At 42.7% G+C, this 25,794-nt stretch overlaps 2 protein-coding genes and 1 long non-coding RNA gene across 3 annotated transcripts; all 3 read right to left on the reverse strand.

Annotated features, from left to right (window-relative positions):
• Positions 1 to 72: 72 nt before the first annotated feature.
• dram2b (DNA-damage regulated autophagy modulator 2b) lies at positions 73 to 6,213 on the reverse strand. The gene is made up of 8 exons (XM_062448610.1): positions 6,032 to 6,213; positions 5,197 to 5,608; positions 4,438 to 4,505; positions 4,133 to 4,275; positions 3,731 to 3,908; positions 3,073 to 3,155; positions 2,882 to 2,974; positions 73 to 1,865 (listed from the first exon to the last, which is right to left on the reverse strand). Exons 2-8 carry the CDS (start codon positions 5,325 to 5,327, stop codon positions 1,743 to 1,745), a joined length of 819 nt encoding a protein of 272 aa, XP_062304594.1. The 5' UTR covers positions 5,328 to 5,608; positions 6,032 to 6,213; the 3' UTR covers positions 73 to 1,742.
• An 8,235-nt stretch (positions 6,214 to 14,448) lies between these two features.
• LOC134011791 (uncharacterized) lies at positions 14,449 to 15,758 on the reverse strand. Its single transcript, XR_009928504.1, has 3 exons — positions 15,630 to 15,758; positions 14,702 to 14,752; positions 14,449 to 14,589 (listed from the first exon to the last, which is right to left on the reverse strand). It is a non-coding gene; the product is annotated as an uncharacterized LOC134011791 (long non-coding RNA).
• A 2,991-nt stretch (positions 15,759 to 18,749) lies between these two features.
• On the reverse strand, positions 18,750 to 19,791 carry LOC134030289 (high affinity immunoglobulin gamma Fc receptor I-like). Its single transcript, XM_062474031.1, has 4 exons — positions 19,726 to 19,791; positions 19,181 to 19,471; positions 18,853 to 19,098; positions 18,750 to 18,754 (listed from the first exon to the last, which is right to left on the reverse strand). Exons 1-4 carry the CDS (start codon positions 19,766 to 19,768, stop codon positions 18,750 to 18,752), a joined length of 585 nt encoding a protein of 194 aa, XP_062330015.1. The 5' UTR covers positions 19,769 to 19,791.
• Between the last annotated feature and the right edge of the window lie 6,003 nt (positions 19,792 to 25,794).

Here is a 25,794-nt window from a genome sequence, read left to right on the forward strand (position 1 = left end):
TAGTTTCTATTGACATAAATGGAGAACGAACAATAACAATGTGCCAGTCATCCAGTTTATCTGAACTGTAAGAGTGGTTTGAAAAGGATTTATTGGTGACAGTTTTATTTCAAAGGCAAATAAACATAGAACACATTGGTTTGGGTACAACATCCCTTAGTACAGTTAGCAACAAAAGCTGAACAATGCCACCTTGTGTTTTGGTTCGGTACTCCAGCATTGGCTTTGACAGCAGGACACAACGACCAGTCGTACAAACCAGCATCTATCACTTCCCTGCGACTGATGTTTACTGTAAAAATCTCTACAGCGCTTGTCTCTTCGGGCGAATGTTCCTACTGAACTTACTCACTGTAGCAGGTATTTAATCGTTTGAGGTCTTGTGGCTAAGTATTCCATGATGACCCAGAATAATCAGCAGTCTAGTCTGCCTTATGGACAGCTCAGACATATTGAAATGCAAACTGTTTGTAGTGTCAACTTGACAGTTGCGATAGGTGCTATAAAACTGGGGACTGTGTGTAAAGTATTTTATACAACAAGTTTGCACAAGGTGTGATATTAAATATGCACATGTCAGTGCATGATTACCAGTCTGATTTGTCAATGTCAATTATACCTTCAGACATAGTTCTGCTGAACTGGAGGACAGAATCAATGCTGTCTGGATCAGATTTATGGCAAAATGTGTAAACAGCTTTGACAACAGCATCATTCAAAACCCTAATTCTCTTCCCTATTTAGGGCCTTGTAAAAGTTTAGAAAGATATAAATGAATGACTGCTGAATAATACTGCAGTGTGATTAATTGAAGGCTTGTCAGCATATTAACAGTTTCTCTCAGTTGCTTACACACTAACACTGAAACTTTAAACACAAAAACCAAAACCGGAAACGTGTACCTTATCTTACACCAATCCAGCACATTTAGAAGCACATGCCTGTTTTTCACTCATACATTTAGAAGCACATGCCTGTTTTTCACTCATTATGCAGTTCTAAACCACACTTTATGGCTCGATCTTTACTCATGTTAAGACGGAATACATAACAGTTTACAACAGGCTACTGTACATACAGTATGCAGTGTAACACTGGAAATACAAAAGGCCTACTGATACGGTAAGATTACAGCATCATAGTAGTGTTTCCCACTGAGCAAATCAGTGTTCAATTGATTGTTATAAATGTCTACTCATTTGTTTGTGTGCATGTCATTTCAAGACAACATTTCATTTTGAGACGGCAAAATTAGATTAGAATGTTCAGTTTTGCAGTTTTGATTTGGGTTTTGGTGTGTCAGCTTTTGGATTTGTGTTAAGAGTTTTGAGAAAATGAGCCTTGCTTTCAGATAACCTGTGTATGCAATTGAGAGAGAAAAAAACGAACTAACTGGTCACAAGTGAAGCAGCTAAATAACAAAACAGCAACGTTAGAAAGTGAGAAACAATTACTTCCAGAATCAAAATTGATTAACATCGGAGCAAGATTTAAACTATTAAAATATACTTGTTCAGGTACAGGACTTAATTTCCTAATTTATAATCTACCTGTACATTTTTGGCACCTTCAGGGAATGTGCCTTACAAATGTAAAAAAATTGTAATATAGACTACCTACTCTCTTAGTACAAACATTTAGTGGAAATGTGCATTTACCAGCTCCTGTAAATCCATGTCCACTTGTCATGTGTGTGTCAGGTGAACCCCACTACTGGGGGAGTTGAACACAGTCCCTGAGTTTCAGATACTTCCTGCTAGTAACGGCGATGTCTCTGATTGGTTGACGGGTGCTGTGATGCTGTAGTGCAGTGAATCATAGAGGTGACTGCTGTGTAGGTTTACGTCAGCTCGCAAGGTTATTTTCTTTGAAAAGCAAATAGGAAAAGAACACAAAAATGGCCCTCCAGTCATCCGTCTGTACAAACCAGTTCAACAGCATTTTCTGTACATAGATTTATAAGATAATAGATTTTTAAGCATAGGATAAACATGAACATCAGAAAGGATTATTGATAAACCAGCCTCCCCAGGTAATACAACAGAACATTTACATCTAGACATTGAGGTGGGAGAGGTAAAGAGAGAGGATGAGAGAGGAGGAAGAAGGAGAGAAAAGGTGGAGGAGGAGAGGAGAAGGAAAGAGAAAGGTGGACGGAGGAGAGAAGAGGAGAAAGGGGGGGCAGAAGAAAGAAGAGAGGGGAGGAGGAGAGAGGAGGATGTACCTGGAAGAGAGGGGAGGAGAGAGAGGAGGATGTACCTGGAAGAGAGGGGAGGAGAGAGAGGAGGATGTACCTGGAAGAGAGGGGAGGAGAGAGGAGAGAGGAGGATGTACCTGGAAGAGAGGGGAGGAGAGAGAGGAGGATGTACCTGGAAGAGAGGGGAGGAGGAGAGAGGAGGATGTACCTGGAAGAGAGGGGAGGAGGAGAGAGGAGAGAGGAGGATGTACCTGGAAGAGAGGGGAGGAGGAGAGAGGAGAGAGGAGGATGTACCTGGAAGAGAGGGGAGGAGGAGAGAGGAGAGAGGAGGATGTACCTGGAAGAGAGGGGAGGAGAGAGAGGAGGATGTACCTGGAAGAGAGGGGAGGAGGAGAGAGGAGGAGGATGTACCTGGAAGAGAGGGGAGGAGGAGAGAGGAGGAGGATGTACCTGGAAGAGAGGGGAGGAGGAGAGAGGAGGAGGATGTACCTGGAAGAGAGGGGAGGAGAGAGGAGGAGGAGGATGTACCTGGAAGAGAGGGGAGGAGAGAGGAGGAGGAGGATGTACCTGGAAGAGAGGGGAGGAGAGAGGAGGAGGAGGATGTACCTGGAAGAGAGGGGAGGAGAGAGGAGGAGGAGGATGTACCTGGAAGAGAGGGGAGGAGAGAGGAGGAGGAGGATGTACCTGGAAGTCTCTGATGTAGGTGAGAAAGAAGCTGATGAAGGACATGGCCAGCGACCACTCTGAGATGGTGCTGATAAGGTGAGCTGTGTAGCCCTGGAGGAGACACAGACGAGGTTAGTACACACACACACTCATACATACACACACTCATACATACACACACTCATACACACACACACACACCCACACACCGTCTCTCCTGGGATCCAGTGTAGTTTGTGGGCCACGTCCACCCCAGGCAGACTGCTGTACATGATGACAGAGGACACAAACACTGGGGAGGCAGGGTCAAGGAGCCATTCCATTAGAAAACCATTACTAACGCATTAGAATCCATTAAAAATCCATAATTATTCGTCTCTCACTGTGTGACTACTGTTTCACCTTGCCACCGTTTGTCCTTCAACTCCGGGTGGAAATGTGAAGTTTGGTTTCACTTGTTTGTTGCATTCCCCAAATGTTTTATTTAGTTAGACACAACTTGCCTACAGTGTGGCTCTTATCCAGGTCCTTTTTCCCTTCAGCTTCAAAGAAGCCCAAATGCTTCCATATGCTGTTAAGCCAGGGGGTGCAGGTCAGATTGTAGGCCTATGCTTCTTCGATTTCTCAAACTCAGCCATCTTCACTATAACTCACAAAGTAGGTCGAGCCTAGCTTAGCATGTAAGTACGTTATTTTCACAATCCAACTGTTTCAAACATAAGGGACGTACAGTGGGGTCTTACAAAAGTGTTACCGGCAATTTATTTTAAATGTCCGATTATTGAGTTTTCGGCATCGATCTATAATTGTTGGAGAGACAATCGAAGAATACCCCCCGCCCCCCCCCCCGCAGACAGGGAAGGATACTGCTGATGATGCTGGAGAAGGTCCACACTCCGACAGCCAGGCGCACCCAGAAGACGGTCTTGCCGTGGACGTGGGGCTGCATGTAGAGAGACACCAGCGTCTGCACCAGGATGTACAGCGCCCCCACGCCGAACGTCAACACAGCCCCCACCAGGTGCATGGAGAACAGGGTGGTTTTCTGGACAGGGGGGCATGTGGCACAGAGTGTGTGAGAGAAAAGGAAGCGAGAAAAGGATAAAGAAAGGACAGACCGACAGACCGACGGAGACAGAAAGAAAAATCATGTTATAGGTGTGATAGTGATGCAGGTATTACATACATTTTATATATATAAAAAAAGTTTTCATAAGCAAGAAGACAAACCAAGTACATATTTTATTATCTTTCAGCATAAACACCGACCTGGAAGTTAGCAACGACACACATCCCAAAGGAGCTGATCCAGCCCAACACCAGACCAAACAGGTTGAGCTTGTGGAGTTTGTACTCCTCGTCTTCTGTCAGGGCCTGTACCTGCTTGTAGCGCACATAAGTGGTCGCAATGCCTGTCAGAATATCCAAGGTCATGGTCAATGGTCAGCCAAAACATTTGGGATGTTTTATTTAATTTTTACAGTCAACAACAGACTGTTGTCTAACTCACACAAAGACTGCTGCTCCATGAATAGAGAGGGTGATACAGGACCGTGAGAGAACGAGGTAGTTACCTAAGAATGCTGACACGTCCAGCATCATTCCAAACACGCAGCGTTCAGGAGGCACCGTACCTGTGTCGCTGTCAACACAAAACACACCACAGCTGTGTCAAACAGCAGACACACCAGAGCTGGGCTTCTACATGTCCAGGGGCTCACCCGGCAACCACAACCATTTCTGCAACTGTTTGTGTCTCTGCTGAGCAGGGGGACAGGGAGATAATTGTTCTTTACTATCCACAAAGGGACAGGGGCAGTTTATCTCTTACCAGGGGGCAGGATGTGAAAGCAGGTGTCGAGGGTATGACTTGAGACACAGAAAGGGGGGTAGACACTAGACAGAGAGAGTGTGGTGCAGGGGGACAGAGAGAGTGTGGGGCAGGGGGAAAGAGAGAGTGTGGTGCAGGGGGACAGAGAGAGTGTGGTGCAGGGGGACAGAGAAAGTGTGGTGCAGGGGGACAGAGAGAGTGTAGTGCAGGGGGGACAGAGAGAGTGTAGTGCAGGGGGACAGAGAGAGTGTGGTGCAGGGGGGACAGAGAGAGTGTAGTGCAGGGGGGACAGAGAAAGTGTGGTGCAGGGGGACAGAGAGAGTGTAGTGCAGGGGGGACAGAGAGAGTGTAGTGCAGGGGGGACAGAGAGAGTGTGGTGCAGGGGGACAGAGAGAGTGTAGTGCAGGGGGGACAGAGAGAGTGTAGTGCAGGGGGGACAGAGAGAGTGTGGTGCAGGGGGACAGAGAAAGTGTGGTGAGGTTGTGGACGTGCTTTCTCAGACCTGATGTAAGGCACCAGGGGGTCCACATGTCGAAGCAGCACGGCTGTGATGTAGGCCAGGATGAAGGTGGCTGCTGTCCACACCACCAGGGCCACTGGCAGGATACATAAACCCTGCTGGAACCACCACATGGCCTCCTCACGGGGACGTGTGTGTGTCTACGTGTGTGAGTGAGGTGTGTATGTGTGAGGTGTGTGTGGGTGAGGAGTGTGTCTACATATGTGTGTGAGGTGTATGTCTATGTGAGCGTGTGAATGTGTGACGTGTGTGTGTGTGTGTGTGTGTGTATGTGTGTGTCGAAGTGTGTGAGGTGTGTGTGTGTCTAAGTAGATGTGTGTGTGTCTATGTGGATGTGTGTCTAAGTGTGTGAATGTTCCAGCCGGCCAGTTTAGATTGTGATGCCTGTTTCCACCTGTAGCGCAGAACATATCTGGTATCTTTAGAGAACACACACACATCAACTTACGGTTTCGTTTCTGCTTTACGGTTAACAGTCAGATCTCAAAACATCAGTTTTCGGTTCCTCCTGCAGCCTATGCTGTACCGTCAGTAAGGGAAAATCTGGAAGACTGAACAAAGCTACAGATCAAATTAGTAACGTGTCAGACATTAGACCAACTGATATGTAACAGGGCTTATAAATGCTTTATTGCTGACAGTTTTCCTTCAAAGGAATGTTATCAAAACAACACAATTACAGAACTTCTCGACCAGATTAACTAACTAATATCTGTGGGATCAAATTGTTGAAAGTTGGCTACCACGAAGCCGTACTGTAAACTAATCAAATAGGCTAGACTTAGCCGTGTGATCCTAAATATATAGCAATACTTACGTTTGAAAATACGACTCCCCCCGGCGCTACATAGTCATATGACAGTTCACACGTCCTTTGAATGGGTTTAACATGTTCCATAAATCCAACTGTACGAAAGCTGGTTCGCTTTAATTAAATGTACATGATCCAGATCAGAGTCGGGTCATGCAGCGCCACTCCGTCTTCCTGTTAGTGTTGTAGGAGGCATAGATATATATAAAGGGTAGATGTCTCGTCCGCGTTGCCGGACAACGGAGTCGAACGTCCGCACATGGCGGCCATCTTGCTACAGTCAACTCGCTCACCCATAACATTGTGTTGATGCTACATGTACTTTTTAAATGACCATAACTTGCTCAATTTTCAACCGATTTTTAAACGGTTTGGTTTGTTATCAACGTCAGAGATGTCGTTATGCCACTGCATACTTATGAATAATTATGTTATTTTAAAAAAAAATAGAATAATTATGTTTGTTTTTTTTAAATAGAATAGAAGTATGCAGTGGCATAACGACATCTCTGACGTTGATAACAAACCAAACCGTTTAAAAATCGGTTGAAAATTGAGCAAGTTATGGTCATTTAAAAAGTACATGTAGCATCAACACAATGTTATGGGTGAGCGAGTTGACTGTAGCAAGATGGCCGCCATGTGCGGACGTTCTAGACTCCGCCGTAAAACATCTAGTCTATGGTAGGAGGCGTGTTCTCAAAGCACCCGGATTACGGAAAAGCACGCTTTTAAGGTCAACTGTTATTTATTTTGTATAATTGTAAAACACATCAACAGTAAATTTAAGCAGCACAACATAAACAAGAAAATAATGATAAAATAAAAGAAATAGAAACAATAATCATTCAACACTATGGGATGTAAAGTCTACATTGTATTTTTTTTCTTATTTTTTGCAAAAATTGGGAACTACAATTTTACAAAAAACGAACACACAACTTCTCGTAGAGGATGAGTAAAGTAGAAAGGAAATGACAGTGTAAAATAAAATAATAAAAAGTCGCTGCTTAGCCTACTTTTCTTGCAATTCTGCCAGAATTAACCTTTTTCAGTGTCGAATAAAACTATTTGAAATCATTTAAAAACCAAGTAAAGGAGATGCATTATTGAGGTAGGCTATCCAAGACAGTTAAATAGCCTATCACCGAGAACAGCGCAACATTTAAAGTCATTACAAGCACGCATTTTAGCACTGGGTCAGATCCTGTGTCTATCTGGGTCAGATCCTGTATGTACCTTGGTCAGATCCTGTATCTATCTGGGTCAGATCCTGTGTCTATCTGGGTCAGATCCTGTATGTACCTTGGTCAGATCCTGTGTATACCTGGGTCAGATCCTAATGTACCTGGGTCAGATCCTGTGTCTACCTGGGTCATATCCTGTATGTACCTGGGTCAGATCCTGTATCTACCTGGGTCAGATCCTGTGTCTACCTGGGTCAGATCCTGTATCTACCTGGGTCAGATCCTGTAGGTCAGAGAACATGACTGAACTCACGCAGGCCAGGTCAGTTTACTCTTGATATCAAATGTTTTAGTGAGTTATCAGTTGGTCTCTCACATCGGTTCCCAAACTGGGGTACGCGTACCCCCAGGGTTACAGCGAGGTGAAGTTAGTTTCATATTCGACATTCGACATTCGTCTCACATTCGGAAAACGCTACTTTGCAGCGTCGAGTTAGGGACCGGGTGAAAATTACCCATACAATTTTGAAAAATGATGACTTTTATAATGATTTTATGACTATAAAACCTCAAACAAACGCCAGAGTATTCCAACAATGTCTGGTATACTTCCAAAGCCTTTAATTTTCCAATAATGTTTTTAAAAGAATGATAGAAAATCGCTAATCTCTGAAAATAGCATGAAATCCTTGCTAATCTTAATATCTTTTTCAAACTTGTGTCAAAAACTCTCAAATATACACCAGATTATTCTAATAATGTCTGGCTTACTTCCACACCCTTTACTTTTTCAATAAAACTTTTTTTTAAATGATAGAAAATCGCTCATCTCTGAAAATAGCATGAAATCCTTGCTAATCTCAATATATTTTTCAAATTAGTTTAAAAAAATCTCAAATATACACCAGATTATTCTAATAATGTCTGGCCTACTTCCACACCCTTTACTTTTTCAATAAAACTTAAAAAAAGATAGAAAATCGCTAATCTATGAAAATAGCATGAAATCCTCGCTAATCTCAATATCTTTTTCAAACTTGTTTCAAAAAATTTCAAATACACCAGATTATTCTAATAATGTCTGGCCTACTTCCACACCCTTTACTTTTTCAATAAAACATTTTTTTAAATGATAGAAAATGCTAATCTCTGAAAATAGCATGAAATCCTTGCTAATCTCAATATATTTTTCAAATTTGTTTCAAAAAATCTCAAATATACACCAGATTATTCTAATAATGTCTGGCCTACTTCCACACTCTCACTTTTTCAATAAAACTTTAAAAATAATGATAGAAAATCGCTAATCTATGAAAATAGCATGAAATCCTCGCTAATCTCAATATCTTTTTCAAACTTGTTTCAAAAAATCTCAAATACACCAGATTATTCCAATAATGTCTGGACTACTTCCACACCCTTTACTTTTTCAATAAAACTTTTTTTTAAATGATAGAAAATCGCTAATCTCTGAAAATAGCATGAAATCCTTGCTAATCTCAATATATTTTTCAAATTTGTTTCAAAAAATCTCAAATATACACCATATTATTCTAATAATGTCTGGCCTACTTCCACACCCTTTACTTTTTCAATAAAACTTTTTTTTAAATGATAGAAAATCGCTAATCTATGAAAATAGCATGAAATCCTCGCTAATCTCAATATCTTTTTAAAACTTGTTTCAAAAAATCTCAAATACACACCAGATTATTATAATAATGTCTGGCCTACTTCCACACCCTTTACTTTTTCAATAAAACTTTTTTTTAAATGATAGAAAATCGCTAATCTCTGAAAATATCATGAAATCCTTGCTAATCTCAATATCTTTTTCAAACTTGTGTCAAGAAATCTAAAATATACACCAGATTATTCTAATAATGTCTGGCCTACTTCCACACCCTTTACTTTTTCAATAAAACTTTAAAACAATGATAGAATATCGCTAATTTCTGAAAATAGCATGAAATCCTCGCTAATCTCAATATCTTTTTCAAATTTGTGTCAAAAAATCTCAAATATACACCAGATTATTCTATTAATGTCTGGCCTACTTCCACACCCTTTACTTTTTCAATAAAACTTTTTAAAAAATGATAGAAAATCGCTAATCTCTGAAAATAGCATGAAATCCACGCTAATCTCAATATCTTTTTCAAATTTGTGTCAAGAAATCTCAAATATACACCATATTATTCTAATAATGTCTGGCCTACTTCCACACCCTTTACTTTTTCAATTAAACTTTTTTTTAAATGATAGAAAATCGCTAATCTCTGAAAATAGAATGAAATCCTTGCTAATCTCAATATATTTTTCAAACTTGTGTCAAAAAATCTCAAATATACACCATATTATTCTAATAATGTCTGGACTACTTCCACACCCTTTACTTTTTCAATACAACTTTTAAAAAAATGATAGAAAATCGCTAATCTATGAAAATAGCATGAAATCCTCGCTAATAGAAGACGAGTAATCATTTCATACAAGAAGACAGGATCACATCCACCACAACGGTTCCATTGACAGTCTCAGCTGTCAAGTCTTAGGTAAAACACTTTATATGTAAGGAATATTTTGAATCCAGTCAATACTGAGAGAGAGAGAGAGAGAGAGAGAGAGAGAGAGATATGTGTAAGATTACTCTGATGTAACCCCTCGACACACCCCATCACATGGAGTGTCTGCCTGTCAGAAAAATTGAAGATGTAACTTTTTTATTCTGTATAAAATGATACTGTGTTCAGCATTCCTTGTGTGCAAAGAGAGGCCTACCCCCAAATCTGAACTCTGGGTACACACACAAGACCCTTATCTTGGGGCTGAGGACTAAGGGGGGGTTTGTTTGTTTTAAAGAGATACTGTTTGACAAGGGCTAGATGGAGACGCAAACTCTGGTGACCATTTGCTTGACACCTATATGGTTGAGTTTTTACGACACCAGAACCAGAGATTCAACTAGGGTTGATGACGCAAACACACACACGCGCGCACCAGGTCTATGCCAGGGAGCCAATGAAAGAAGAGTGTGAAAGAAATTGTCAAGGGAGTCAAGTGGCTGAGCGGTTAGGGAATCGGGCTAGTAATCAGAATGTTGCTGGTTCGATTCCCAGCCGTGCCAAATGACGTTGTGTCCTTGGGCAAGGCACTTCACCCTACTGGCCTTGGGGAGAATGTCCCTGTACTCACTGTAAGTCGCTCTGGATAAGAGCGTCTGCTAAATGACTAAATGTATGTCTCCACTGGAACTGCATGACTATCAGTTTAGTCTAGAAATGTGTAACTACAAAGCAACCAGATGATTGGAGAGTCTCTATATACTTTAAAAACAATAAAGACCAGGCTAAACATACAGTGATAATGGCAACATATCTCCCTCTGGCATGAAGGTCAGACTGCAGTATTACAAATTGCATAGCTTGTAATGAGAAAGTATAACTAGTCTTTTGAAATTGGATGATGTTAATCCCATAGTAATGAACAGTTTTGCTATATCTTAAACACAGTTTTTATTCAGTGAATAGTGTTTGGAATAATCCTTTGACGTCTGAATGAACAACAATTGCTACTCTCATTAATAATCTTCTACTTGACATTATATAGATTGCATGCTCTGAATGCATGAGGTGGTATCATGCAGAGTGCTTGGACATGACCCACAGAGAGTTCAACGCCGCCAGAACAGAAACAGACTGGAAATGCCTTGCCTGCAACAGACGGAGTGCCTGAAAATGTATACCACAAAAAAACTAATACCACAGTAATAAAGATTAGAGTTATGATGTTTAGCGTGGATTTCATGCTATTTTCAGAGATTAGCGATTTTCTATCATTTTTTAAAAAGTTTTATTGAAAAAGTAAAGGGTGTGGAAGTAGTCCAGACATTATTAGAATAATCTGGTGTATATTTGAGATTTTTTGACACAAATTTGAAAAAGATATTGAGATTAGCGTGGATTTCATGCTATTTTCAGAGATTAGCGATTTTCTATCATTCTTTTAAAAACATTATTGAAAAGGCAAAGGGTGTGGAAGTAGGCCAGACATTATTAGAATAATCTGGTGTATATTTGAGATTCTTTGACACAAATTTGAAAAAGATATTGAGATTAGCGTGGATTTCATGCTATTTTCAGAGATTAGCGATTTTCTATAATTTTGTAAAAAGTTTTATTGAAAAGGTAAAGGGTGTGGAAGTAGGCCAGACATTATTAGAGTAATCTGGTGTATATTTGAGATTTTTTGACACAAATTTGAAAAAGATATTGAGATTAGCGTGGATTTCATGCTATTTCAGAGATTAGCGATTTTCTATCATTTTTAAAAAAGTTTTATTGAAAAGGTAAAGGTTGTGGAAGTAGGCCAGACATTATTAGAATAATCTGGTGTATATTTGAGATTTTTTGACACAAATTTGAAAAAGATATTGAGATTAGCAAGGATTTCATGCTATTTTCAGAGATGAGCGATTTTCTATAATTTTTTAAAAGGTTTTATTGAAAAAGTAAAGGGTGTGGAAGTAGGCCAGACATTATTAGAATAATCTGGTGTATATTTGAGATTTTTTGACACAAGTTTGAAAAAGATATTGAGATTAGCGAGGATTTCATGCTATTTTCATAGATTAGCGATTTTCTATCATTCTTTTAAAAACATTATTGAAAAATTAAAGGCTGTGGAAGTATACCAGACATTGTTGGAATACTCTGCTGTTTGTTTGAGGTTTTATAGTCGTAAAATCATTATAAAAGTCATCATTTTTCAAAATTGTATGGGTAATTTTCACCCGGTCACTAACTCGACGCTGCAAAGTAGCGTCTTCCGAATGTGAGACGAATGTCGAATATTAAACTAACTTCACCTCGGTCAGAGATACAGGAAGTGGTTCAGGGGGTACGTGGGGAGAACATTTGATTTGCGTATTCAAAGTCAAAAAATAAAATAAAAAATACATTTTCAAACTGAGCTATAAATAGACATAAAATCTTAAATAGTCTGAATAGCCAAGTCGCATTGCCAAAAATACTCATGCATACCCATATTCAGCAAAATAATTACACTGCGAAAAATAGCTACAGGTAGTGACGTATAGTGAACAGGCACAACGGTTAGCTCCCTCGTCAGAATTTCACTTGCTGATGACCTGTGTAGGGAAGCGGGAGCTCGTTCCGATTGCTGCACGAACATGGACAAGTGTTTGAAAAGAGTTAATCCCCCGTCCAGAGAGACACCATCGGCTTCTACCAGTAGGCCTACAATCGAGGATTAACCTGCCGGTGACAGCAACCCAGGTTGCTCTTACGAGTTCTTGGATCAGGGTGCAAGCAGAAGTACATTTGTTTCTAGCCAAGCTACTAGCATTGTGACAGTGAGTCTGATGCAGAGCTTCGACCTCCTGGTCGTATTGGTTGTATTGCTAATAAAACTCTGTTTGATCTAAACTTCCATCCGAGTCCTCTGAAATCCCTGACAATTTCACAGTTTCAAGTGTTATAGGCTGTATATGTGTGCGGGGGGAGGGGCGGGGCGGGGCGGGGCGGCGGTTACAAACATGAAGAAAAAAAAACGAGGGGGTACGTAGATGGAGATCGAATGTCTGAAGGGGTACGGGACTGTACAAAGTTTGGGAACCACTGCTCTGACAACATACAGATGCCACCTAGTGTCTGAAACAGGAACTACACACATGCTTCTTCACAGCAAGACCTTTTATTAGATCACTCTACAGGTGATGCTACAGCAACCAAACAAGCAGGAAAACACGACCAGGCAAAATAAGCTGATACTAAATCAACAACAAGACAGGTTTAAGTTATTACAGGTACAGTCTCCAACAGGCCTCTTCATCAGTGACATGTTTACTAGTCTGTAAACAACAACAGGCCTCTTCATCAGTGACATGTTTATTAGTCTGTAAACAACAACAGGCCTCTTCATCAGTGATATGTTTACTAGTCTGTAAACAACAACAGGCCTCTTCATCAGTGACATGTTTACTAGTCTGTAAACAACAACAGGCCTCTTCATCAGTGACATGTTTACTAGTCTGTAAACAACAACAGGCCTCTTCATCAGTGACATGTTTACTAGTCTGTAAACAACAACAGCCACAATGACAACACACGTCTGGGTCCATACAGCTGGAAGCTGTTCAGGTCACAGTTGCAGTTAGAAAGTCCATCCTTGTATTGGCTGTTAGATGTTATATTACTGGCTGGTGTGTCTGTGAGTTGACAAGTAGAGAGGCTCTTTCCCAACAGTTCTGATCAGTAGAAACACGAGGCTTCAAACCTCAAACTGACACGTGTTGTTTGTTTCAGCAGGCGGTCAAAGAGCAGACTTTGTTCGTCTACTCCAACCTCTGTCTTGCGGTAAAGAGCAGGTTGCATGCCAGCAGAGTGCTAGGACAGAAAGAGCAGTCTACCGCAGCTAAAACAGCTCATTCTTCCTCCTCTATAAATAACACTGCTTCTGTTCAGTACACCTCTGTTTCTTGAGAACAGAGGGTGGAGGCCTTAGAGGTGTGAAAGGTGAGGGGCACAGATTGGGGGACATGTAAACAGACGTGGAGAAGTAGAGTGGGTGGTAAAACCACGTCTGAAAAACTCCCTTTGAAAACATGTACTGAGAGGTGTGTGTATCTGGGGTGTGTTGCTGTTCATGTGTGTGTGAATCTGTTGCTATGTGCATTCATGTGTGTGTGTGTGTGTGTATCTGTTGCTATGTGCATTCATGTGTGTGTGTGTGTGTATCTGTGTGTGTATTGTGTTGTTATGTGCATGTGCAACGTCTTAATCTTTCCCCTTGATCCCGGAACCTCAGCCTAGCAACCGCAACTCCTTAGCTAAGGGTTCTGATGGGGGGGTGTGGAGGTGGTCCAGAGTGGGGGGTGTGGTGGTGGTCCAGAGTGGGGGGGGTGGTGGTACTGGTCCAGAGTGGGGGGTGTGGAGGTGGTCCAGAGTGGAGGGTGTGGTGGTGGTCCAGAGTGGAGGGTGTGGTGGTGGTGCAGAGTGGGGGGTGTGGTGGTACTGGTCCAGAGTGGGGGGGGTGGTGGTGGTCCAGAGTGAAGGGTGTGGTGGTACTGGTCCAGGGGGGAGAGTGGTGGTGGTCCAAAGTGGAGGGTGTGGTGGTGGTGCAGAGTGGGGGGTGTGGTGGTACTGGTCCAGAGTGGGGGATGTGGTGGTGGTGCAGAGTGGATGGTGTGGTGGTACTGGTCCAGAGTGGGGGGTGTGGTGGTACTGGTCCAGAGTGGGGATGTGGTTTGGTACCTGCAGCTCAGCCTGGTCTCACTGAGGAGTAGATGACATCAGGCTCTGGGGGGAGGGGCTTCTCTGGAACACACACAGTAGGTCAAACTGGCTCCTGCTGAACCTGACACAGGACAGAGATAAACTTGACTGTGAGGATATATGTGTGTGTGTGTGTATGATGTGCCTGTGTATTTGTGCATGTGTGTATGCATGTGTGTGTGTGTGTGTCTCACCTTTATCTGTCCTCACTGCTGAGTAGACAGGCTCTGCTGGAGAGGGTCTCTCTGAGGAACATCAACACTGGTCAGATACATCTCTGTGTCTCTCTGCATATCTTAATTCTCTCTACCTCTCTCTCTTTTCCTGTGTGTGTCTGATGTCAGTGTAGGTTACATCTCTGGGACCAGCTACCTCACCATGACGTGGAGGAACACACACACACACACGCACACACATACACACACACACATACACACACACACACACACACACACACCACACACGCACACACATACACACACACACACACACACATACCACACACACAAACACACACACACGGCAGAAAATACTCTGAACAACTGTCAGTAAAGATCCCATGACATGCTGTTTTTGAATGCTTTTATATAGGCCTTACTGGTCTAATGCTGTATCTGAAGTCTCTTTCCCGAAATTCAGCCTTGGTGCAGAATTACAGCCACTACGGGCAGTCCCACAATGAGCTTTCCTCAGCACGTTTCTGTGTCTGTAGCTTTAAATGCTATGAGAAAGAAAGAGGCGGGGCTAACTGCTATACTTTGGTCGTTTGCAAGCCATGATGTCGCGAGGAAAAAACAATATCGCGCTCGCACGGTCGTAGCTCATCTTCTCATTGGTGGGCCAAATTCTCTGTGCGGGAAAAGCAGAGAAAGGGGAGGTAACCTTCCCTATTGTGATGTCACAATAGGGGGATTTTCAAAACCGAGCATTTGAGCTTTCATTTTCTCAAAGGCGGAGAAGAACACCCAGGGCTTGGTTTAAAAATTTCTAGCCACTGGGGGACCAAAGGCAGGCTAGGGGAACTCATATGAATGTTAAATCACCTCCTAAAGTGAAGTTTTCATGTCATGGGACCTTTAAATGACTACATATTAAACACTGTGACATAACAGTGAGTCTCACCTTTATGTCTCTTCCTGAGGAGCAGCACCACCAGCAGAGAGACCAGAGAGACCAGAGCGAACGAGAGACCAGCCGCCACCACAGAGACCAGCACAGGGAGGAAGGAGGAGGGAGGGGAAGAGGGGGAGGGAGGGGGAGAGGGGGAGGGAGGGGGAGAGGGGGAGGGAGGGGAAAGGGGGGAGGGAGGGAGGGCTAGAAGAAGGAAATATCAACCATCAGATGTACTTGTAACATTGTGGTCTTTGGAACTGATTACCTAACCTGGTCCTAACCAGACTCTCGTACATTTTATTTGTACAGAGTCTGGCCTCGCTCCATTGACAAGCGTTAACTTCCTTGAAGGAAGGACTCTGTTGAAGTTTAAAACTATTGGATCTGCCCAGAGCCACTCTGATCTGCCATAACCAATCGCTAGCGTTCGCTTTAGCCAACTCCTTCACCACGGAGCTAGCTGCCGTCGCTGGAAAATCAAACTTTTCCTGAACCCCGTGGGGAGGAGGGCCACAACATCATGACCACCAACAAAACTCAGCAAGGATTGTTCTTGCTCCGGCTTGAACTTATGGCTCTGGTAGAGATAATTGTCAGTAACAGTGCGTGTCCACTGCAGCAACGCGAATCGCTTGCCATCGCTCGCCTTCCCACAGTTCACCACGCTCGGGGGCATTTCAAACAGATTAATGTAGAATGTAGTTCTCTAAAGTCACTGTTGTAGTTGTCATGGCCAAGTGTGCAGACTTGGGTTTACGTACTCGCAACATCGATCAAAATACAACTTGTATACAAAATACAAAACTGTACATACATACACGTTGACATGTGTAAAAAACGTTTATTATATTACTCAAAGTCTCTGCTAATCTGTCGATACGATAGGGAGTTCCAGCCGGGCTAGCTAGCTACTGTAGTTACCACAGAACGAAGTTACGTAATGTGACTAGACTGAGTCTAGTTTCTCCTCCACCTTGAAACCTAGAAAGCTAGAAATGTTCACCATGGTTGCTACGTTACGAGAAACCAGAAAACACTCCGATTGGCCATCGCTAGCGAAAATCGCTCCTCATTTGCATTAAGTTGAGAAAATCTCAACTCGGTCGCGTCGCTACCCACAATGCACCACGCAAGCGATTCGCCTTGCTCCATAGAAAATGAATGGAAAACATGTTGTCGCTCGCATCGCGTCGCTGCAGTGGACACGCACTGTAACGACGCAAAGTGCCATATAGCCCTGTGTGGAGAAGCTGCCCCGGTAAATTGTAGTGATGTGTCGTTCGTGAACGATTCGTTCATTTTGAACGAATCCTTACGAGGACTCGGGAGTAACGAGTCCTCTCAAAGAGTGATTCGTTCATTTTCTCGTGGCCGCGCATCGGGACTGTTGCATAGGCTCGTCCAAGTAAACATAAATGATTCGTTCATTTCCCGACTCGGTCTTCGGGTACGAGTATTTGGATAATTTTTCACGTGACCTGCATAGGCTCTGTAGTGGTAGCTAGAGGAAACGCTAGAGGGAACGATTCGTTCGTTTCCCGACTCGGTCTTTCTACGAGTCTTTGGATCATTTTTCACATGACCTGCATAGGCTCTGTACTGGAGGAAACGAACGATTCGTTCATTTCCCGACTCGGTCTTTCTACGAGTCTTTGGATCATTTTTCACGTGACCCGCATTGTATTTTTTAGTAGAGGAAACAGTTTCCTCATTCCCTTTCGTGTGGCCGCTGTTTTACTAAGACGTGAATGATATTCGCTCCAGTCATCATACTGACTGGTTTTGTTATTTTCACTTTGCATTTATACTTACAGTTTAGTGCCCCCCCCCCCCCCCCCGTTGAAATGAACAAATGACTCGAAAAAAGATTCGTTCATTTTACTGAACGAGATTCAAAGAACCGAATCAGTAAAATGATCCGAACCTCCCCTCACTAGTAAATTGTACTACTAGTACATTAGACTACCTCGGTGTTCGTCTTGGTAGCGATTGCGTTGGTTGAATTGGATTTAACGTTCCGTAATTATTTTCATGAACAGATTGACAAAGTTTAGGCTGTGGCAATGAAGTTCAGGTTAGTAGTCAGATAGTTTCACCTATTGAAAGAATTTTGATTTAAGTAAAGTGAGTGCCGAACATGTTCTGTCGCCGTTTGACTTCCTAAACAGCAGAAGTTTTTTTTTGTAGTGTGTCTCGCGTAGCCTACAGCGTTGCAGTGAGCAACACTGGTTTGAAACCACAGGTAATGATAATTTCACCAACAAATCGTTTACTTGTAATGTAATGTCATAATAAATCCTACAACGAAAATGTATTTGTGAGGAGTGTTTATTTTAACGATTGAAAACAGATGCATCATAGACCACTGTAGTATGTATTGCCCGGGCAACAGAGGCTAATGTCATGATGCTAATGCTTCAGTGAAATAGTAGACTACCGTTTCCGAAAGTAGATGTGGGCCTACTTCCTTAATAATATCAGCTAATATTGTACATTACATTTCACAATTGTGTTTCACATCACAAAGTAAAATGAGTAAATAGTTATCACCCTGGCCTCTTTGCTTGTGGCGTTTCTGCAGGTGCTTTGCAGTAAAGCTATAGTTAGCCTAGCTATCCCCCAAGTTAACAGATGCGAAACGAATGTTCTGCTACAGGTAGTCACGCTTGTTTTCGTGACATCAGTGACTGTGGCTGGCAAATTAGCCACCGTTAGCTTCACTTTTCGCCACAAAAACTTAACTTGAGCCTAAACCATGCAACGGAGGGTAAATCCAAATACAAGCAACTCAATCGCTACCAATACGAAACTTTTGACACCTAGGTTGTCTATATAGTCCAAATATTGACTGAGACTTAGGGGGGCAAAAATAAATAATAATAATAAATATATATGTGAGAGAACAAAGGTTGTGCCCTTGCCGAAGGCAAAGCACACCCAACTAGTGCACGACATCAACGTCATCGTTCTCAGCCACTCCCTCTGTTCGCTGATTGGACCTACACATTTTTTTTCTTCTGAAAACCGACTGATGCACTGAAATCCCAGACCTAGTACAGAAGCAAAATCCAAATTGAGCGGAAGTACGTAGGAGGGCAGAGCCAGGCTACTGATTACCCCCAAGACAAGCTAAACTAAAAAAGAAAATGATCTAAATGATAATATCATTATTATTCAGCTAACAGTTTCAAACATTCCTCCAGTGAAATCATATTTTAAAAGAAAGTCTCACCTCTCACAGCCAGCCAGCTCTCTGGAGATCCTCCCAGCTCAGAGTTGCTGCACCTGTACAACCCTGCATCAGACGTAGACACAGCAGGGATGGTCATCTCTCCTGCAGCCTCAGTCCTGACCAGAGATCCATCCTTGTAGAAGGCAGCAGTACGGTCAGAGGGAGGAGGCTGGTATCTACAGTGTAGAGTCACAGCTTGTCCCTGGTTCACAGGGAGGACAGGACTGTCCAGGATCACAGCTCCATCTACAATAGAGGAGATAGATTCAAATGATCTTTCCAGAATCCAATTAAACGACAGTGATTTATTCAGACCATGTGAACGTACCATGTACTGTGATGTTGACAGCATGGCTGTGTTCTCCTGAGCCAGACTCACACCAGTACACTCCACTGTCCCCTGAGGACCCTGAGGACAGGTCTTTCACATAGCAGGAGGAACCCACTAAAGACCCCCAGCCTGCTCCACACTGTGAAGACCTTCCTTCTGTGGTGGTCCTCCTCACCCTCGCTCCAACAGAGCTCCCCTGCTCCTCACAGCTCAGGGTGAAAGTGTTATAATTGAAGAACTGAGATCTCCTGGGACTGACGCTCAGAGAGACTGCAGGATAGAGAGAGACTGTAGGAGAGCATGGGCAACACAGAGAGAGGGGATCACAGCTGTAAACTGTATGTCACATCATAAACAACTTTCAACCTGAATTGAGAAACATGCTCTGTAAGCTAGTCAGAGTGCTGAGAGGATAGAACTGTGAAACAAGGATAGAACAGTAGATGATGCAACAGTAGAACCAGGATAGAACAGTAGAATATGCAACAGTAGAACCAAGATAGAACAGAAGAACCAGGATAGAACAATGGAACAGTACTCACAGCAGCAGAGAGGTAAGAGGATGGAACAGCAGACACAGAGCATCAAGCAGAGTGGTGTGAACTCCATCCTGTCTGGCTGCTGACTGACTGTCTAACCAGCAGGGGAGCGGATACCATGATACACACACACACACACACACACTGTGTAACCAGCAGGGGAGCGGATACCATGATACACACACACACACACACACACTGTGTAACCAGCAGGGGAGCGGATACCATGATATACACACACACACATACACTGTGTAACCAGCAGGGGAGCGGATACCATGATACACACACACACACACTATATCAAGGCCGTAGCCATGGAGTCAACATTGGGGGGGACGAATTACATTTTTTATGATACTTTCGGACAGCGTGCGTGGTTGCCTGTCGTAGCGTAGCACATTTATATTTTTATATCAATATATTAGGGGGACATTTTGACCAGATTTGAATATTGGGGAGGATGTGCCCCCCCCAATATATATTATGATTACGGCCTTGCACTGTATAAGCAGCAGGGGCCTGGTACCATGAGATGCATATTTACCTCACTTCTTGCTTCCTGAGAGAGAGAGAGAGAGAGAGAGAGAGAGAGAGAGAGAGAGAGAGAGAGAGAGAGAGAGAGTAGGAGGGTATGAAAAGTATGTGTGTGTACCTATTGGTGGTGTAAGGAGAAGTTAGCTGTGAACGTGTGTTGCATGCAGTTTATCCACTAGGGGGTGGTGTTGAGTTGTAAAGGGTATCAATACAAGATACTACACAAAATGTTGTCGACCACTAACTGTGAGTATTTCTCTCTCTGTGATTTGAACACACACAATATTGTAAGAGAAACTGCTCTGTAGGAAAACCTTTTCATGTTATAGGTACTGTGCAGCTTTGTGTATGCTGGTGGGGTTCACGTTTGAGCCCTGCTATCTAGTGGATGAAACAGGGCACTACAGGGGTACTACTGCAAATTTTCCTTCGCCTTCAGACAGACTTATATATTAATAGACACAGCTACTTCTGTCTTCCAAGAGGGCGTCCCCATTCATTTCTATGAAAAGTGCTCAGTGAGGCAAGCGAGAGCGCGAAACCGGACCGCGCCATCTTTCCAGTTCCGGCTCGCCCGGTCTTGCGCAGAACATTGGCTCGCCTTTTTCCTAGCTCCGAGCATATCGTGCACGCTTGCAACTAGCTGTACACGTCATACTTTGCGACAACCAGTCGCGAGCGTGTGAGCTAAGGCATTGCATATGTTAATGGGGTACAAGTCCCATCAAGATGCAGATAGCCTACATCATGTGAACTTTACGAAAATCAATGGTCAATTGGTCACTCAGAATCAGAATTCGGTTTATTCACCATGTATGTTATACAAACACAGAATTTACAGTGGCAGGGAACATATACGAATCTTAAATTAAGTAAAGGTACAGAAGTTGAACTATTCCTTAAAACTAAACAATCTAAGAATAAAACAATTTAAATAAAGAAAAGAAAATATATATAAAAATAAGAATGAGCAGCATGAGTGGTCAACATAGTGCAATAGTGCAATCAGATACTGGGTTAAATAATGAATGAATGTCAATGGGAGTCCTTGGCCTTTTTGAAGAGGCCAGTAGCAGATGGAAAGAAACTGTTCTTATGGCGTGAGGTTTTGGTCCTGATGGACCGCAGCCTTCTGCCGGAGGGGAGTAGCTGGAACAGGGAGTGGCCAGGGTGGGAGGGGTCGGCCACAATCTTCCTCGCTCGCCTCAGGGTCCTCGAGGTGTGCAGGTCCTCGAGGGTAGGCAGATTGCAGCCGATCACTTTCTCAGCAGTGCGGATGATACGCTGCAGTCTGCTCTTGTCCTTGGCAGTGGCAGCAGCGTACCAGATGGTGATGGAAGAGGTGAGGATGGACTCAATGATGGCTGTGTAGAAGTGCACCATCATTGTCTTTGGCAGGTTGAATTTCTTCAGCTGCCGTAGGAAGTACATCCTCTGTTGTGCTTTCTTGGTGAGGGAGCTGATGTTAAGTTCCCACTTGAGGTCCTGGGAGAGGATGGTGCCCAGGAAGCGGAAGGACTCCACAGTGTTGACTGGGGAGTCGCACAGGGTGATGGGGATGAGTGGGGCTGTGTTCTTCCTGAAGTCCACAACTATCTCCACTGTCTTAACCCTTGTGTTATCTTCGGGTCATTCTGACCCATCAGTCATTGTGACCCACCGTCGTATTGCGACAAATTTACCACATACAAAAACAAAGTGATTTTCTTTTAACCGTTGGGCTGTCTCAGACCCCCCACATTGCAAAGGTTAAAAGAAAAGTATTTTTATTTGTTTTTGTATTGGATAAAATTGGGTAAACACAACAATGGTTCGTTATGAACCAACGATTAACATGCCTTAACATGCCACGATATCACTTATTATATTAGGCTATAATTACGTTTGTTATGCCATGAACATAATAACGTTAATTAAAAAATGGTTAAATCTGCTTTAAAATAATGGAAATAAACTCTACAAACAACCGTCATGTATGTGTGCAACCATTTGTAAAACTGGCTACAGCTAAGGCAGGCAACTGTAGATCATGAAGCCCTTTCTCCTTGTGCTCATTCAGATTAGGTAAATTAGTGATCGGCTAATGTTCACTTTTGTGCTCGTGCCCTGTTCGTATCCACGAGCACATTTCCAGGCAACTTTTCATGATGTAAGCAAATAAATGGGGTGCTCGTTTACCCATTTTGGATTGGTTTCAAAATTAGCAAAAATCGGGAAAAATTATTCTATGAAAAAGCTAGTAGTATGAACCAGGTTCGGGAATCGAAGAAAAACTATTGGGGGACATAGTTTTGGATATGTTGACTGGAGTTAATAGAATAAAAACGACCGGACAAGCCGGGTACCTAACCGAAAATGTTATAGCACCTACATCCACCGGGACCATTTCCTCAAGCCAAGGGGCGAGGGTCTGCCGTCAGACTACGCTCGCCTTAGCCTGGCTCTGCCCTCCTACGTACTTCCGCTCAATTTGGATTTAGCTTCTGTACTAGGTCTGGCCATGAGGTACGTAAGTCAGATTTTTCAGGTTGATTTTCTACCGGCGAATCAGCGAACAGAGGGAGTGGCTGAGAACGATGACGTTGATGTTGTGCGCTAGTTTATGTTGTAGTTCCGTAATGGCGGCGGAGAAAGATGAGAGCGAAGCTATTCGATCCGTTGTGGCAACACTGCCAAATATCTATAAACTAAAGCTGGAGCAAGAACAAGTTTTGCTGAGTTTTGTTGGTGGCCATGATGTTGTGGCCCTCCTCCCCACGGGGTTCAGGAACAGTTTGATTTTCCAGCTACGGCAGCTAGCTCTGTTACAGTAGTGGTGAAGGAATTGGCTAAGGCGAACGCTAGCGATTGGTTATGGAAGATCAGAGTGGCTCTGGGCAGATCCAATAGTTTTAAACTTCAACAGAGTACCCGCCTACAAGGAAGTCAACGCTTGTCAATGGAGCGAGGCCAGACTCTCTGTACAAATGAAATGTACGAGAGTCTGGTTAGGACTAGGTTACGCTCGCCTACCCACGTCACTGTGAAGTATGCATTCAAAGTACCGCAAGAGAGTTTCCAGAGCAGACGGCTGGGTCTGAATTATTTTTTATATTGAACTTCTAACTTAAGCTACTTTACCACAGTGTGTACATAACCATAATTATGTTTGTAGCCTGGCCCAAGATGTTCTTCCATGTTAATATACGTCAAAAATAACATGTAGGCGAATCCATCTTGTAGATGGAATAATGAGAGGGTTGTCGTCGCCTGCTTCTCTAAAGTATTTTGTTATGCAGAACTAGTAACCTACATAAGCCACATTCTGCGATTGTCTGACAAGTTTTGCATGAGGTCACCCCAGGTAAATATTTGTATTTTCTTTGCATTTAAATTGTGATTTGTGAAATTGTCTCTGTATGTTTTGTTATCAAATAAAATACTGCAAGAAGGATATTTGTGTCTCCTCTTCTCATACGTACCTGTTGTATTATACCTTCACTTACCATCCTGGTTTGTTAGTGTTAGTGTTTGATTACATCAAATCCCAATAATTAGTCAAAGCGCATACACAACACACTGTTAGCACAGCTGACTTTATTATGTTGTAGGATGGAACATTGGTTAAATGTTTGATTCGTATGTTCATACTGATCAATGTGTGTTCCTTTGTTCAGATCCACCTTGAGAAGGGGCTGATCTAGAAAAATATCCATGGGGTGGCAAGAGGGTGGCAGGAGATTTTGAGGGGTGGCATCCCGTGGCAAATGTGTGTGAGATAAAAATGAAAAAACTAAAGGCTGTGCAACATGTATGCATAGTCAGTGAACACTCTAAAATGGATTTGAGGTATATAGGTCCCATGACCAAAAAGCTATTGAAGTTTCAAATTTTCAAAAATTAATCTAAAATAGTGTGAGGTGAAAATGAAAAAACTAAAGGCTGTGCAACATGCATAGTCAGTTAACACTGAAATGAATTTGAGGATTATAGGTCACATGACCAAAAAGCTATTGAAATTTGAAGATTTATTTAAAAATAAAAAATATTTTTAATAACCTGAGATGAAAATTAACAAAATAAAGGCTGTGCAGCATGAATGCATACACCTTCAACAGTTTAACATTATTTTGACGCTCCTAGTTGATGTTGTTGAAAAGCTATTGACTTTTGACATTTGTAATTTGTTGACGGTCCCTAAACATACGCGTTGTTTAGGCAGACAAAAGCGTTGGCTAAGCGGCCGGTCATAGCGCTGCTAAACATCGGTTAAAATAACACAATACTGGGCGTCCGAATATCTGTTGAATATCGAACTTCAAACTAACTTTACCACGGTCATCTTTGTTGTTGCTTTCCCAAAGCATTCACGAGTTAACGTTATTAACCTCAATTCAACAGGACAAGTAACGTTGCAACTCCGTTAGCCCTGCACTTTTCAAATTATTCTTAGTCATTTATAGATCATTGCAAACACCTCATTCCTCCGGTGTGGTCTGCTGTCCGTGCCGACGATTGCTTCCTTGAGTTGGAGCCTTCTATGGTCAGATCGCGCCTTCCTTGTGTTCAAATGAAAGCAACTTCGGTCGGCGGAGTGGGGAGGGTGGTTGGAGTCGTCTAGTGCTGTACTTGCAGTTGCACTTCAGCCACAACTTTTCTTTGTTTTCAAAGCTGCCAACTGGGGTGGCAAGGCTTTTTATGCCACCCCGTAGATCCGCCCCTGAAAGACTTTAGTTTGGGCCGCCTATCAGTAGGCCTAGTGTCACTCACAATCCTGTATTGTCAATAAATCAATAAAGTCGTACATTAAAAAACCTTTAAAAGGCCTACGAATAATTCTTCAAGCCACATTACGCGTTACCATGGAAACGACAGGGTATGTTTCTGAGAAAGGAAGCTGGCTACAGGAACCGAGAACTGCTGCAAAACCACAGAGGAGAGAGCTGTGGTTCGACCTGGGAGGGAGACAGCAGAGATCATTTCCTTTCATTGCGTGACCTTTCTTTTAATGTTTATTGTATCCATAAGACAGGTGGACAGAGACAAGAAACTAAGGAGTGAGATTGAGGGAAGACGTGCAAGAAATGGCCTACGCCAGATTCAAACCTTAGCTAGGCATTACTCTTCATGGTAAACACTCATCCAAGTGAGCTAGAGCCATGGAAGAAAACAGGGTCCAATGGAATATAGAAAACTGTATCCAAGGAAACATTGAAGCTTTGAGGTCAAAGGGTTAAATAAAGAACTGTTAATGGCTTTCCATAGCCCCTTGTGGAGTTCTAACATTAAGTAAACTGTTTATAGATGGCTCTATTGCTGTTACAAAGAATAAATAATATGTCACCTTCAGCAGCATCCTCTAGTGTACAGCCTCACACAAAACAGGCCTGTGTCTTTTAGAGTTTGGCGGAAAACACAGAGAATCAGACCGTTTTTTGAGGCACAGACCACATAACCAATCTTCTTTCAAGGCATCCGTGACCAAGCAGATGATAAAACAAAAATTAGATGATAAAACAAAAATGAGTAAAAAAATAAAAAAAAGCTGCTTTTGAC

The sequence above is a fragment of the Osmerus eperlanus genome, chromosome 1, assembly GCF_963692335.1.
Source record: "Osmerus eperlanus chromosome 1, fOsmEpe2.1, whole genome shotgun sequence".
NCBI classification, from domain to species: Eukaryota; Metazoa; Chordata; class Actinopteri; order Osmeriformes; family Osmeridae; genus Osmerus; species Osmerus eperlanus.

Coding starts and splice junctions, on each gene's coding strand:
- dram2b (XM_062448610.1), bottom strand. CDS start 5,327: ATGTGGTGGTTCCAGCAGGGTTTATGTATCCTGCCAGTGGCCCTGGTG. Junction 4,506..5,196: donor CCCCTGGTGCCTTACATCAG/GTCTGAGAAAGC, acceptor TTGTGTTGACAG/CGACACAGGTACGGTGCCTC. Junction 1,866..2,881: donor CCTACATCAGAGACTTCCAG/GTACATCCTCCT, acceptor TGCTTTTCAAAG/AAAATAACCTTGCGAGCTGA.
- LOC134030289 (XM_062474031.1), bottom strand. CDS start 19,768: ATGCTCTGTGTCTGCTGTTCCATCCTCTTACCTCTCTGCTGCT. Junction 19,472..19,725: donor CCTCTTACCTCTCTGCTGCT/GTGAGTACTGTT, acceptor GCTCTCCTACAG/TCTCTCTCTATCCTGCAGTC. Junction 19,099..19,180: donor TGTCAACATCACAGTACATG/GTACGTTCACAT, acceptor CCTCTATTGTAG/ATGGAGCTGTGATCCTGGAC.